Raw genomic sequence first — 15,759 nt, forward strand, 5'->3', positions numbered from 1 at the left:
AACGCAGCTCCATGAAGCTCTCTCCCGACAGGCAGGTGGGCCCTCTCTCCCCACAAAGCCTCCTTTCTTCCTGTGGTCACCATCTTGTGGTGGGGGGGTTGACAAAAAGGTCCTTGACTCCTCAGGACTCAAGGATAGAGCTGCTGAAGTGGTTGGGCATTATGGTCAATAATGGGGCCCGCAAAAAAGGGAAAGAAAGGAAACAAAACCAAACAAAACAAAAAACCCAGTGCTGTGGCTCTGAGCAGCGCAGCCGGTTAGTGGCTAGAGGTTGTGTTCTGAGACAAAATGCTGAGGGCGAGATATTGTGTGGCAGAGAGCCTATTTTTTTCCCCCCTCAAAGAAATCCAGCCCATTTTTTCCATTAATTGGCAGCTGATGAAAAAAAAAAAAAAAAAAAAAAAAAGCCCAAACCAAAACCAAACCAATGCCAGTAACCTGAATGTGAATGTTTCTGAAAGGGAAAAGCCGTTTCAATTGTTAGATATCCAAGAAAACATGAATACACACCGACAGAGGAAATGGTCACAATTAGAGGAAGAAGAGGGAGAGGTTCGTAAAATTAAGGCAAAAATTCCTTTTAGCAGCTCCCATCCTGTAAGCTAGCTCCTCTGTCCCTAAGGGCAGCTGGAATTTGGGCCTCCCAGGGAAACTTCAGGAAGATTAGGGCAGGGGAGGGCCCAGGAATCCCTTAAGAGAGCAAAGTCAACAGCAAAGAAAGCTAGTTTTTCAGGCGATAGGCACAGAACCTTTTCTTTCTTTCTTTTAAAATATTTTATTTATCTATTTGACAGACCGAGATCACAAGTAGGCAGAGAGGCAGGCAAAGAGAGAGAGAGAGAGAGAGAAGGAAGCAGGTTCCCCCCTGAGCAGAGTCCAACTTGAGGCTTGGTCCCAGGACCCTGAGATCATGACCTGAGCCAAAGGCAGAGGCTCAACCCACTGAGCCACCCAAGTGCCCCAACACAGAGAGTCTTTTCTGACGAGGAATTTGGTGTGCAAGATTGTTTACTGAGAAGTTCACACAGCTCCTGTACTGACCCAGCCTGCAGCCTCCGAAGTGCCCCGTCGGCCTCTGGGCCTGCAGGTGGAGGAGAAAGCTCATACGGGCTCACCCCACCACCCCCAGCTTGAGGGGCTATTCCCACGTCCCCAACCTCCTCTAAGTGGACCCTTGGGATCCAGTCTCCTTTGGCACTTGTTTGGACAAATGCCAATTACTCTCATTTTCTCATCCACTAAAAAAGAGAGAGAGAGATGGGGGGGAGAGAGAAATGTGAATGAATCACTCCAGGTACTCTCTTGCCTTAAAGGACGTTTGGGAAAATGCGAAACAGACAAAAGGTCAGGATGGAGTCTGGAAGACCAGACCGGAGCCGTGGCCTAAGTGGTAATCATGAGGCAGCTTGGCCTGTGGGAGCCGCAGGCGGGGCTGGGGCGGGGGGCGGCTGTCAGGACTGACACAGCACCAGGGAGGACGACCCAAGGGGTGGACTGGGCGGAAAGAACGGTCGCCAAGGAAACAGCTTTGGCTACAAACCCTGGCAATCCACGGCAGCCCCCTCTGCGGGCACAGCTCTCAGTCCTGCTCTGCCCATTTGCCAGGCGCTGCGGCGAGTCCGCTCTCTTCGCGGGGCCTCTGAGACTGCTTGTGAGCTGCGTGCCGGAAGCACGGCCGAAGCCCGGGCGATTCTGAAGGTCTAGGACTGCCACTGAGGCTTGGACGGAACCCCTCGTGCCGGGGATGGTGGTCACCGAGCTTACGTCCGTTCGGATCGGCAGGGCAGGGAGGAAGACGCGCGCCGAAGACGACACCGCAACTCATGCCGACTTTGGATTCCCCGTGCCTCCGTCGGTAGATGGAAGCCGTGTCTGTCAGGCTGCTGGGTGGGACTCTTCTATTTCTTTCTCTTTTTTGAAAGATTTTATGTATTTACTTGAGAGCGCGTGCACACGCAGGCGGAGTAGAGGAAAAAAGGAGAAGGAGGCTCCGTCCTGAGTGCAGGACCTCACGCAGGGCTCGATCTCATGACCCTGAGATTGTGAGCTGAGCTGAAATCAAGTGTCAGATGCTTAACGCATGGAGCCACCTGGAAATCCTGGATTCTTCTCCTTCCACCAGCATTTAACCAGTGTAGTGGTCGGTGAATGGGCAGGGGTCAGGGGGAACTAAGAGCGAGCCCCTCACAGCCCGAGGGGGCGCTGCCCTGAAGGGGTGGGAGGAATCCCCGCTCCCGTGGAGGACAGAGGTAAGTTAGGGGTGGGGTGCGGTTGCAGGGAAGCAGTGTGGATGGCCGGAGAACTCCAGGTCCCCCCACAGGTCAGGATTTGTCTTCCACCAGCGAGGCCATGGAGAGCCAGAGCGCTGGCCATGGAGCCTGCCAATCGGGGCGAAGAGCCTCTTCTGCTTATGAGCTCTGTGACCTTACGCAGGTTTCTTTCCCTCTCTGTGCCACCCTTCCCCCCACGTTAAATGCCTCAGAGGGTCGCAGGGGTGGGGGAGCCGTCTGTGGATGCCTGGGTGCTGTGTAGACTTGCCATCCCTGGGCAGCTGCAGGAGGAAGGGAGAGCTTGGTTGTTGGGTCAGCGCCAGAGGCTACTGCTGCTGGAGGCTGAATGCGGGGCCCGGCTGCACCTTCCTGGAGGCTGGCTCTCAGGGGGCAAAGAAAACCCCCCTGCTCCACTGACTGCCTTGGCCCTGAGCTGAGGGCTCTGCCTCCCTCCCTCCCCAGGACCTGTCATATCACACGTGCCAGAGACATACCTTGCTCTGGGGATGAAACCAGCACTGCCCCCCTCGGACACCCTGTGGTGTATTAAAAAAAAAAAAAAGGCTAAGAATATATATTAAATGACTATTTTATTTACACACCCTATTCATAAATAATTGAAAGATCTTTGTGACTGCACAATGATTCCTTGAAGATCCCCTAAAGATTATACTGAAGTGACTAAAAGTGGATTAGTGGGTTACTCACATCTGTGTGTGACCACGTTCTCTCAGGTATGGGCTCACACTCACTCACACATAAACACACACATACACCAGAGGGGAGGCGGGACTCCCAGGCTCTTGTGGGCTCTCAGAGCACCCGCATTTGTCTCCCAGCACCAGCGGGCCCGGTGGGAAACTGGGCCCCCTCCCACAGGTGTGAATTTGTGACAGCTGGAGAACAAAGAGCGGCAACCCAGGGAGCTCCTGCCCCGCCCCTCGCCCCTCTGGAGCTGCTCTCCTTTGTTCATCCTGGAAGGCATCTCTTTGGATTTGCAAATATTTTAATTCACAGAAACTCAAGGAGGGGGTGGGGGTGGGGGCTGGGGTGGCGCGCTGGCTGTCCTGCTGTCTTTATCCAGGCTTTCTCCAGCCCCCACGAGTGGCAACAGCATTCTAGAGACATGCAGTGGTGTGCCAGTACCATACACACGACAAACTGGACGTGGCCGGCGACAGTGGCCGGGGGCCTCTGGCTCCTCCAAGTCTGGGCCCTGTCACAGAGCAGCGTGGGGCTGGTCCGCTCAGAGGGTCCGCACAGCCACCGGGTAGAGGAGGGACAAGTGCTCGGCCCCTTTGATTGGCAGCTTTCTGGTGGTATAGTAGTGGATGACTTCCGGGACACTGTCGAACGGGGGGCTGTTCTGACCCAGAACGTACTTCTCTTTGGTTTTGGCCAGTTTCATGTGCATAAAGCCCTGGTTGCTCCTGCGAACAAAACACGGAGGTTATTGGGATCTGCAGAGTGACCAAGGTCGAACAGCCATGCTACTCAGGGCCAAATGAAATGTAGCTGCCTCTTAGACTAGGAACCCCTTTGCCCAGCACAGACTAGGAACCAGCAACAGAAACTGCTGGAGAGTCTTCTGGGCCTCACGAGCTTTGGAGGCTCCTTCAGGAAAACAAACCCCTGGTCTTGGCTCCTCTTCCTGTTGCTGATGCAGTATTAAGCCTCGCATGGCAGGCACAGTATATGTCTAAGTCTCCAGCTCCCTAACAAGTACGCGGGACAGGTCATTGCCAACCCCCCACCCCGTTTACAGATGAGGAAACAGCGTGGCAGGAATGACAGGAGAGCTGTTTCCCAAAAATTGATGCTCCCCTTTCCATAGTACTCTACTGTCACTAGGAAGGGGTGGCCCAGCCAGGGACTACATTTCCCATTCTCCCTTGCATCCACTGCAAACATGTGACTAGCTTTAGCCAATGGAATGTCATGAGGACACGTGTTCTTCCCCCCCAGCTCTGCCCCTATGCAGGCACTCTCTTCTCTGCACTTCTTCCCTCTGTTGAATGAACTCTGCCTCTTCCTCCAAGGCCCAGCCCAAGTGTTTCCTCTGCCAGGAAGTCTTCCAGGCGCCTACAAGTAGAGCTCCTTTCTTCCTCTGACTGCATTGAGTATACTCATGCCTCCATTAGCACTTGCTTTGTTGAACTGCAATTACTTATCTTCTCAATTACTGCAAGTTCCACAGAGCAGGGCCCAGTCCGTACCCACCAGGCATGGCACCTGCTGAAAAGGGCAGTGTGTGGGTCCCTCGGAGATCAGAGCACAGCCCCATGCCCTGTGCCCCACGCAGCCTGCCAGCTACATCAACACGCTGTGGGGGGCATAGCTCTTGGATGGCAATGGCCACACTGCTTCTACCTGGCCCTCACAGACCCCTCCCACCTCCCACCAGGGTCTCTGGCCACATTAGATCATGCACTTTGCCTTTGCCTGAGCCACCTTTTCCCTGCCCACTCAGCTCCAAGCCTGACCTTTTATGATGTTGCTGCCACACATGCAGATGCTTGGGTTTCCAAAGGACAGTCCAATTTACCTCATGTTTGTCACTTGGTGAAAGAGCTACTAGGGCTTGGACCTCCTGCTGCCTTCTCTAGACCCTGTCCCTTGGCACTGAGAACTTGTGACCAGCCCTGGGGGCCAGGCTTCCGGGACACCAAGGCCCAGCCGCCGGCGATGCCGAGCTCCATGTGGACACAAGTCTGCAAGCTCCTCAGCTCCAGCCCTCTTGCTCTGGCAGCTCCCACAGGGGCAGTGGAGGGCTCACACACATCGCTTCCAGTCGGGACTGGGCTCCCCGCGCGCACCAGCGGCTGCTCTATTAACGTGTCAATTTGGACTCCAGGACCATTTTCAAATGGCAGAGCAAATGCTTCATGAAGGGCGGGCACTGAGCAATACATCTGCTCATAATAACGTATTTAGAAATGTCACCCTCAGCTTAAAGGAAATCGTTCGGAGAGCAATTATGTTTCAAGAGAGAATAATTCCTGTAAAGAACTAAAATTTAAATCAAGATTTTTTAAGGCTGACAATGTTCTAATTACAGAGCCTGTGGCAAGTTCTGCTCCTCAGTGAAGGGTCATTTCATTGGAGAATTGCCTCCGACGCCTCTGAGAAGCAGGAGGCGCACTTGCTTCAGCTGCTAGGAAGGAAACGGTGTGCATTCCATGAAAAATGTACAACCCCAGTTAAGTGGAGACTAGCCAACCACCACGCTGGAGAGATCACAGAGCAGGGTGGGCGTGGGGCCTGGGACCGTCATGCCTCTCTGTGCGAGTGGGTCGAGAGGGGCGATGTCTTGGGTGCCAGACTGCTGGGCCTCAAAGACTGTCCCAGGTCTACAGCGGGGATGCAAAGTGCAGGCTGTGTAAGATGGGATCGCAGCAGCTCGTTGTGGGCAACAGGCGCCTGGAGTTGCAGGCGGAGTGGATTTCATTTTTAAGGAGGTTAAGGGAAGTTACTCCTATGGTTTAATGGGACGTTTTTACAGCGGTAGTTCTTAAAACAGGCAGCAAGGGAAGTGGGCGGGGAAGGTGAGAACAGCTGACAGAGCCAGAGGCAGAAGAATTGGAAGCTGCTCTGTTCCCAGACCACCAGCTCCGCAGGAGGAATGGCCACCAGGTGATTGAAAACCTCCCCGCCAACAGACATGGACTGGGAAGGGCAGCTGTCAGCACTTCCCTCAAGTGCCTCCAGCACTCAGATTTCATTACACACAGGTTTAGGATTCTGAACTGACAAAGTTTGGGGACCGTGGCAGAGGACTTGGGCCCTATGACCTCCCCACAGTCCCTGGCATGACCACTGCCTAGCACAGGGATAGGGCCCATGAGCTGGTTCTCCCGTGAGGGGCTCCCTGGAGGAGTGGCCCTGCCCGCTGGGCTCAGGCACTGCACACCCCATGGTTCGCTGGACCCGAGGTGGTTCTTTGGGGGTGCTTGGCTCTGTCCCTGCGTCCACGACCTCTGTGAGGCAGGGAGGCTAACTGGATGACCTCTGAGGCTGCTTTCAGGCCTAAGGTCCTGGATTCCACAAGTATAAGCTTAAGCTGTTGCGCACTCTGTGACGGTGTCCTGCAGGAAGACACCTGGGGGCAGCCACATGCCCCATTCCAGGGCTGCCCACTGCCCTGTAGTCTCATGGGGCACTGGCCTGAATGGTCATCACGGTCAATGTTTCCTGAGCATTTCCTGGGATCCAGGCTGTATGCTGAGCCCCGAGGCTCAGACAGAAGGTGGCGAACCCAGTGTCACCCAGCAGTCAGCAGCGGTGCTGCTCCCCTCCTTGCTGGGCCTTTCCCAGGGTCCATGCTCCTGACCTCAGTATCATCAGCTCTGAAAAGGAAGCGTACTTAGCCCTCAATACTCCATGTGAGGTCAGGCAGGGTGGTAGGGGAGACACCTGAGACCTTGCACAAGTAACTCCTTGACTCTGGCCTCAGTCCCCAGGTGCTTGCTCCACAGGGCTGATGGTGGGCCACAGACAGCACAGGGCTGGCCTGGAAAGGTCACCCCAAGCACTGGGAATGGCCCATCCTGACCGGTGAAGCTCCCAACTATGTAAACAGGGTGGTGACCCATCCCATGGCGTTGGCAGGCCCTGAAAGATGAGCAGGCTTGGTTTTTGAGACAATCTGTCAAACTCCGACTCACGAAAAGGTCAGGTAGAACCCTGTCAACACACACCGAGAGATGGGCTGTGATGATACATCCTGATTGGACGAGTGAGATGTTACCTAACAACCACTAAAAAGATTTAAAAACAGCTGCGAAGGGATGGCTTGAATGACTCCTGACTCAACACAGAAGATGTTTCACATGAGAAGAGAAAAAAAAAATCAAGAATTTTTAGGGAGAACAGTGTGCATCAGACGCCCAGTGTGCCCGGGGATACTGTGGCCACTCTGGACAGAGCTTCTGAAGCTCGAAGCCACCTGAGGACCCTCTCCTCTCACCCTCTTGGGGAACCTGGGAGGAAACTGAGGCTGGAGAGAGCAATGCTCCGGCCCAAGGCACACAGCAAGGTGGGCTGTAGCTGCAGCCAAAACCTAGAGCCCTTGCATCCAGGATCTCGAGGGCCAGGTCCTGGGCCAGGCTGCCTCCCCATCACCCCTTTTGCGGGGGGCACTGGTCCCCAGGGAGTTCAGACAGGCTGCTGCCGCCTGCCAGACTCCTGTGTCCGTCCTGCCTCCTTTGATAGGACATCTTCTGAGAGCAAAGTCACAATTAGGGGTGTCTCCAGTGACTGACCTGTCTAATGAGTCATGTATGGCTGGCGGAGGCTGGGGGTGCTGGGGCTGTCACTGCGTTTAGTTCGTTCATTAACATCACAAAAAGCACCTCCTCATCACCAGGATTATCAAACGTGCCTGGTGAGCCGGGCCTAATAACAGGCCCCACCTCGTCTCATAATCACGGGCTTTAATAAAACATCACTCAGCCCGCAGCTGCCGGCCCGAGCAGGGTACAAGGCCTCACCTCTCGCTTTTAGACCTAATTGCTTGATGCATATTTCATGAAGGATTCTGAGTAATCGTTATGTTAAATCACTTCTTTTCATGATGAAATGACTTAAAAATACTTGCATATAATATTTATGCAGGAAAAGGCAAGGAAATTGCCTTTTGGGACTAGTGTGTAGGACCTGTTACAGGAATCCACACCCAGAGAGGATCTTTGGTTCCCCTCTACTGAAGGGTGGGTGGGTGGGTAGGGAACTGCTCCCTTGATGGAGATGCCCCAGAATACTGTCCCTTGGCTCAGAGCTGACCATGGCAAAGGACACTGCACAAGGAACGCCACCCGTGCCTCTCACACGCCCGGTGTATGCCAGGCAAGGAGCTGAGCTGGTGCTACAGGTTAGTTCACGGAAGCCCACGCAACACTGCTAAGTTGGTGTCACTACCACTGTTTACAGATAGGAAGACTGAAGCTGGGTGGGTCGGAGGGTCGTTGTGTGCCAAGTTCCACAGGACGGGGGGGGGGGGGGGCTGAGGTTTCCCTAGGGCTGTCCAACTCTAAAGTCTATGTTCTCTTCTTAGCCTGAGGTGAGTGTTCCGGGATCTGAAGCTACCACTGCCTCCCCTTCCCCTGCTCCGCCACCAAAGCAGATGGATCCAGGTGTCTAGGTGGGCCTTCGGTCTCCTTCTGCCTTGAGACATGGGCTCCCTGTGGCTCTGCGAGCTCCTGAGCTTAAGAATCTCATCTGCTCGTTGTGATGTTTCTCAGTAGGTCAAGCCTTACTTCCCTCCCGGCCCTCAGTACCTGCCTGGCCCACAGCTGAGTATGTGGTCCATCTGTCCATTATCCATCCATCCATCCGCTATTTAGTGAGGGTCTGTCCTGAGCCAGCAACGAGGATCCACCTATCTTTCCCTGATGGCTGTTCCGCTCTGTCCCTCAGGGTGGCCCAGCTAGGGTGGAAGCCACCGCCCCCAAGGCCAGACACAGTAGCTGCTCTGTCTGGACAGCACTGGTCCTGGGGCAGCCAGTGAGGACCAGCTGAGCGAGCTTACTAGGGGGCAGAGCCATACCTATGAGCAGTGTGTGGAGCCACTCCAAAGAGAACATGCTGTGAGAGCCCTGGGCCAGGGGTAGAGCAATACACAGAACTCAGGTGCCAAGGGCCCTCAGGGGACAGGAACCTGGCTGCCATCTCCTGAGGGACCTACTATGTGCAGGCTGGCATCCACAGATACTGGGACCTTCCAGCAAAGGGCCAGGGACACAGAAATGTACGACAATGTTAGTGGTCACCCCGGTCCACAAATGGACCAACCTCTGGCTTCAGAAAGATGCTGCAAGGGCTGGCATTACCCACAAGACACCCACGGCACAGATGAGAAGACGGCTGGAGGACAGTGAGAGGACATGAGGGTGTATGTACCGAGCCAGAGGACAGGAGGCTCCCTCCAGGGGACACCGTCTAGGAGTCAAGGGAGCTGGGGGCGGGGGCTTACAAGGTCACCTGGCAAACACCTGCGTGCGGCCCACCGCCTTCCAAAGTAGCCTTCACTGCGATAAGCCTCAGACGCACGTGCCAAGTTATGGCAAACAAGCGTTTAAATGTAAACGCTGCTGAGCACAATGAGACTTGATTTACAACCAAATAATTAGACTTTCAATAAATGCATCAGCAGTGATTAGCCTTCCTGGGCCACCTGGGCATTTCTCAAGCACTAAGTAGGCGGCCCAGGGTGAGGGCCTCCAGTAAATCATGACAAACAGCCATCTCCAGGCAGAAGGAGAGGTGGTGGAGGCCTCTCCCGGCAAACATGGGGAGGCATTAAGGTTTGCCTTGTGCCACACAAAGCAGCAGGTAGGCCAAAATGAATGCATTTGGGGTGATTTTTTCAGGAGAAGACTAACAAAGTTTTAGGCGGGAGGACTTTAAGAATTAAGGATGACAAGAGAGTGAGCCTCCCGTTACTGGAGGTGTGAAAGCAGGAGGGTAATGATGCCTGGGCGTCAGGCCGGGTGACTTTTGCAGTTCCCTTGTCCGGTATTCCCAGCAGTTCTCAGGCTCCACCAAGCATACATGAAAACTTCAAGAAGGGCGGAGGCAGGGGTGGGAAGGGGCAAGACAGTCTAGCGTGTTTTGTTTGGTTTCCCCTTTTACTTCTAATTGAGGACTCTCCTAGGAATGTGAACACCTTTTTGTGTTTAGCACAGGTTCGGATGGCGGTGGGGGCCGGACTGAATTCAAACTCTGATCCCACTGATGTCATTGGCCAAGCAAATCCCTTCTCCCTGAGTCTCAGTGTCCCCATTTGGGAAAGGTGGAGGAAGGCTCTCCAGCACTCAAGCCAGTGAAGGACACCCCCCAGGTGGGTGGGGACCACTCCAGCAGCAGCCAGGAGAACCAAGGCAAGGCAGGGTGGCTAGCCTCAATGCAGGAAGACAAACCAGCAGACCCCTGGGTATAGTGGATCCCCAGGCTTAGGGAAGACACCATGACGACAGCAGTCCCAACACCTGTGCCCACAGATGGAGAGAACGCATTTGTCCCCGAGTGGTCTCCATCTGCTGCGACAAGTCATTCCCAGACCACACTCTCCTTGGAGCAGTGCTTCTCCACTGAGGTGAGCTTATCCCTTCTGGCGGATAATTCGGCAATGCCTGGAAACTCAGGGGCTGCCGGCATCTTGGTGGAAACCCGGGGCGCTGCTCAAGAACCTAGGGCGCACAGGATGGCCCCTACAACAAAGACTAATCCAGCCCCCAATTCCAGCAGCACGGAGGTTAAAGCTGACATGTACTACTGTCCAGTGCCTAAAAATCTGCACCTGTGAAATGGGAGTATGTAACGGTAGTTATGAAGGTAAGTGAGAACGTCCTTGGGAACGAAGTGTGAATGCCTGATAAAGCTTAGATCGTCTGGCTTCGTATCTGAGGGCTTGACACGCAACACAGAGCTGGCCGAACAGCTTTGCTACTAAGGGGTCCAGGCTGTTTCCAAGGCCCAACCTCTGCCCCCACCACCCCCACAGCCAGCAGGTCGGGGGGCCGTGCCAGCCTGAAGGAAGCTCCAGAACAGGGACCAGAACAGGGAGCTGTGGGGGTGAGCCCCAGTGGCTGTGGAGAGGACTCAGAGAGGCACAAGGGAAGCAGGACAGCTCCCAAAGGAACCACCGCCTATGGATTCAGGGTCCCCCAGACCTGGGTCTGAGTCCCTGTCCTGCCATGTTGAGCTGTGGCTCCCTTGGCCTCAGTTTTCCTCACCTGTAGAATGGAGCTCCCACCTCTCCCAGGGCTGTCTGACGTCTGAGCTAGGCAGTTCGTGAGCTAGTCTGGCAGGTGCTGAGGCTCGGGTTTCTGAAACGGCTTTGTTTCCAACCGCTCTGCTGGAGTCTGCATACAAGTTACTGCCCATCTGGTTCATCTTGCTGGCTCCATGCGGTCTGGGCCGAGCAGTGAACGTGTCTTCCCGTCTGTCTGGTCTATCATTCATAGCCGTGTTGGCAGCCCAGAAGCCATGGATAGCCAGGCAGAGTCCGGGCTGCCGGACCACCTCCTCCAACTGGGCAGCCCACCCGGCTAGGGTAGAAGGCCTAGGTTCCAGCCCTGGCTCTGTCCCTGGGTGACACTGGGGAGGGTGTGTACTTCCCTGACATCAGTTTCCCTGTGGGGCACCTGGGTGGCTCAGTTGGTTAAGCCACTGCGTTTGGCTCAGGTCATGATCCCAGAGTCCAGGGATCGAGTCCCACATCAGCTTCAAGCTCCATGGGGAATCTGCCTCTCCCTCTGACCTTCTCCCTCTCATGCTCTTTCTCTCTCTCAAATAAATACAATCTTAAAAAAAAAAAAAAATCAAGTGGCATTTCATGGCCCTCTCAAAAGCATGTTGTTACCACAGGGGTCCACATGAAAACAATAGGAAAGAAGAGGAAAGAAGTTTCTGTGCTTAAAAAATACTGGTCAGGAGTGCCTGGGTGGCTCAGTCGGTTAAGCGTCTGCCTTTGGCTCAGGTCATGATCTGGGGTCCTGGGACTGAGTCCCACTTCTGGGCTGCCTGCTCAGCAGGGAGTCTGCTTTACCCTCCCTCTCTGCCCCTCCCCCCACTTGTGCTCTCTAGCTCTCTCAAATAAATAAAATCTTAAAAAAAAAATTGGTCATACATGATGTATGGTATTTATTAAGTACCTATGATGTGTACTTCTCTGCATTCACTATTTCTGAGCAGACCAGATACCCAGCACAGGCTTCTAAGACTGTGCCCTCAGTTCACAGATGACTTAGGAGGCCCAGAGAGGGGTGGAGGTTTGCTCTAAGTCCCCAGTGAATCAGGGGCTGGAATCCCCCCACACCCACCCCCATGTCATCAGGTGTAGGGGCTGCTTGGGCACCAGCGGTAGCCTTGTCAGCAGGGATGGGGGATGACAAAGTGGAGAGTGAGGATGGCGGAGGGGTGCAGAGCGGAGGGAAGCAGCAATCTTCCACACCCCGAGAATCTCATGCTTCTCCAATCATGGGGCCAGTGCCTACTATCCTCCCAGCCCACTCCTGTGCTGGTGGGGGCTTCCCTTGCTCACTGACAGAGGGCATCAATTAGCAGAGCAAGGAGGGGACTTCCCCACAGAGCACCTGATCCAACTTATAGTTTTGCTTCAAAAAAGGGGGAAAAAAAAGGTAAAGAAAGAAAATCCAGAGGGGTTTTTAAAAACTACAAGTTAAAACAGATCCATTTGCCAGTGACCGTGCCCCTAACCTGAGGGTAGTTTTCTCCTCTCTGGAATTTCAAAGGCACACAGTTGCTGCAAGCCACCCAAACACCCTGGCCAAGGGCCTTTGCAAATCGTATCAATCACAGTTCTTCTCCTGTGGAAAAACTCCCCAACAGTCCTGGGAATCTGGGCCTCAGTTTCTTTATCTGTGAAATGGGAGTAGTTTTCAATGTGCTCTGAAGACCACTGAAAGCAAGTGAAAAGAGCTCTGTACCAAACATTAGGAACCTGGTCCCAACTCCAGCTTCTGCCCTCTTGAGCCTCAGTTTCCCCATCTCTATAATGAAGGGACAGGACTGGAGGACCCCCAAGGTCCCACAAACCGGTAAAGCTTTGAAGCCTGGCACACAGGAGATGTTCATACCATATGATGAAGAAGGAATGACTATGTGGATATTAAACAAAAGGACTCACCTACTTACAGAAGTGCCAGAGCGCCAGGGCTGGAAGAGGACCGCGTGTTTCTTTAAACATGCCTCAGAATGCCCACATCACAGTCCTCAAGACTTGTTAAACTTGAGGCTCCTTGGGTCTCTTTGGAACCAGATCTTTTATTTTTTTAAAGATTTATTTTTTTATTTAGATGGGGGAGGGGCAGAAGGAGAGAATCTTTCAAGCGCACTTTCCACTGAGCATGGAGCCCAACATGGGGCTCGATCCCACGACCAAGAGATCATGACTTGATCTCTTGTCATGATCATGACTTGATCTCAAAGGTCAGACGCTTGACCCAATGAGACATCCAGGTGTCCCTAGAACGAAATCTGCTTTTAATTTGCTCTCTAAGAGATTCTGATGCACATCCAGGTTTCAGCACCCCCATTCTATTTCTATCCCGTGATGGAAATACCTTTGTAATACTCACATTTAGTGTCCAGCTTGTATCTCTTACCCTCAGCCCTGGGGAGATTACTTCCTACTGAGACAATCCCTTCCACGTTTTGATGGCTCTGACCATGGGAAATTCTTTCTTGGACTTAGAGCAGCTCAGTGACCATAGCCTTAGCTGCGAGCTCTGGTTCCTGTGTCCACAGTCATGCCTTCCATCCCAGGAAGGCCCCTCAGAGACCAGAAGATTGAAGAGGCAGAAGCAGACCTGGGGCTCCAGTTGTCCTCACAGGGCAGCATCTCCTGTCCTTTCCCATCCTGGTCTCACCTGCTGTTCACAATCTCTCATGCACTAGTGTCCTGCAACTGGGCATTGTCCCTTGTGGGTCTGTCCAGCTTCGCCCTCAGCCCTGTTGTCTGCATATGACCCCATCATCAATGTGGACACACCAGGTCGTTGCTAAACCCCTTTCCCGTGTCTGTTGATCTCCTAAGGCCACCTCCTCCCCAGGTCCAAAGGACAGGATCTGACCAACGTGCAAGTGTTATCAGGTGAAGATAACATTCACTTCCTGACCAAAACCAAAAGGAACACCAGGTCCAAGAACATTAAAAAGCAAAAGATCACTGGCTTTGGCTACATTCAGAAGGTTTGCAAATGCAATTTTGAAAGGTCAGTCAGCCCTCAGTAATCTGGGCTCTGGAGGGCAAGTCCTCTTGTGCTGGGCATTCATTCTGGCAGCTTCTTGACAACCTCTGTCCACAGGGTGGAGAATTTTCTCAAAATTAAATCTCCGGCTCTTTGCTCCCTAATGAAATTGATTTCTGCCTTGATACACAACAAAGCTTTCATTTTATTATTTGGCTAGGATTTGACCACATTAATTACAGTTTTTTTCAGCATGGCTGCAAGTAATTGGGTTTCAAAAAGTTACTTACTATATGGAACTGATTGGTTTTTAAAAAGCACAACTCCTATAAGAGTAAAATAGTCAACCCTAGTTTCTTCATAGAATACTTTTTTGGTTAAGATTGGAACCATTAAAGACAGAAAAGGTATTTTTCTGGCCCGAAAATATGAAGTCCAAGTGGGATTATGCTAACATTAGAAGACTGTGGGTCTGAAATCTGGGTGTGCTCAGATCACCGGATCTCATTCATTTGCTGCCTCACTGGTCTTATCTTCACTGTGTCAGAACTCACCCCACCCCCGCATTTTTAATCAGTGTTACTGGTATAATTCTGCCTGCCTCAGAGGACACCCGGCAAGGGCCTGTTCTAATCAATTTCTCCTACGTACCTGGGCCTGCAAAGAGCCTGCTGGGCGCTGTGTAAATGCACGGCTCTCTTGGATGCTACGTCCAGCTTGGGTGGGGTAGACACTTTTAGGGTCAATTGGACATGATGGCACATGGCCTGCCCTTGGGAAAGCGGGAGATCAAAAAAATGAAAAACCAGGTATGTAGGGTACTGTCATAGTCACAGGTAAGTCACACAGTCACTGAGCCCTTTTCCTTGATGGCGAAGTGGGGATGCTGGGACAAGCCAGAGAGAGCTGACGGACTTCTGAGTTTATAAGGCATGTCTCTGTCACCTGGGCTGGGGTTGGAGGGCCCAGGGGCTCCTATGGTAGGGACAACTGAAAACGCTAGTTGGGACCAGAAGAAGAAAGGATAGTGCAGAGACCTCTCCTCCAATCCCAAACCCAGTTAACCATCCTTCTACCTTGCTGTTACTTCTCTCTCTCTCTTTCTCTTTTTTTTTTTTTTTTTTTTTTTTTTTTTTTTTTGGAGAGATATAGAGGGAACACAAGCAGGGGGAGTGGGAGATGGAGAAGCAGGCTCTCTGCTAAGCAGGGAGTCCGATTTGGGGCTTGATCCCAGGACTCTGGGATCATGACCTGAGCCAAAGACAAACCCACGCAGGTGCCCCTTGCTGTTACTTCTCAATAAATTATCATCTTCCACAGCTCTGATCCAATGCCAGCTTCTCTAGGAAGGCTTCCCAGATGCCGCTGGTCAAACTTAACTTTCTTCCTCCTTCACCTATTCTCTGCCACATCTCCTTATATCATACCTACCTGTTTGTTCCCTTATCCAGACTACCATCTGAGAGTCTCATGGGCCTCCGTCACCCTGCCCAGTTAAAGGCCTGGCACACAGTGCGATCATAGCGGTGACAGCCACACTGATGATCTGTTTGTTGGCCCTGCCCTCAAAGTCCGATGAGAAGGTGGCAGGCTGGTTCCCATGCTGCCTGGAACCATGAGCAGTGTGTGGATATTCAAAAAGAAAATAGGGAGGAAAAAAAAAGTTCCAATTAAAGCATTTCTAATAAGCTGGCTTTGCCAAACCAATTGTTTCTGATATTTCTCCTGGGTGAAGTAATCTTATACATACATATATATATATATATATATATATATAT

The 15,759-nt window shown here is 52.7% G+C and overlaps 1 protein-coding gene across 1 annotated transcript in view; it reads right to left on the reverse strand.

The window, feature by feature from the left end:
• Positions 1–2,843: 2,843 nt before the first annotated feature.
• The window catches only part of SHB (SH2 domain containing adaptor protein B), a 135,990-nt gene continuing 123,074 nt past the window's right edge, over positions 2,844–15,759 (reverse strand). Inside the window, exon 6 of the mRNA XM_004747654.2 lies at positions 2,844–3,700. Within this exon, the coding sequence (XP_004747711.1) occupies positions 3,517–3,700 (184 nt within the window). The 3' untranslated portion in view covers positions 2,844–3,516. The remainder of the gene's footprint in view (positions 3,701–15,759) is intronic.

The sequence above is a fragment of the Mustela putorius genome, unplaced genomic scaffold (assembly GCF_011764305.1).
Source record: "Mustela putorius furo isolate JIRA1106 unplaced genomic scaffold, ASM1176430v1.1 tig00000580_pilon_pilon_pilon, whole genome shotgun sequence".
Classification (NCBI taxonomy): Eukaryota; Metazoa; Chordata; class Mammalia; order Carnivora; family Mustelidae; genus Mustela; species Mustela putorius.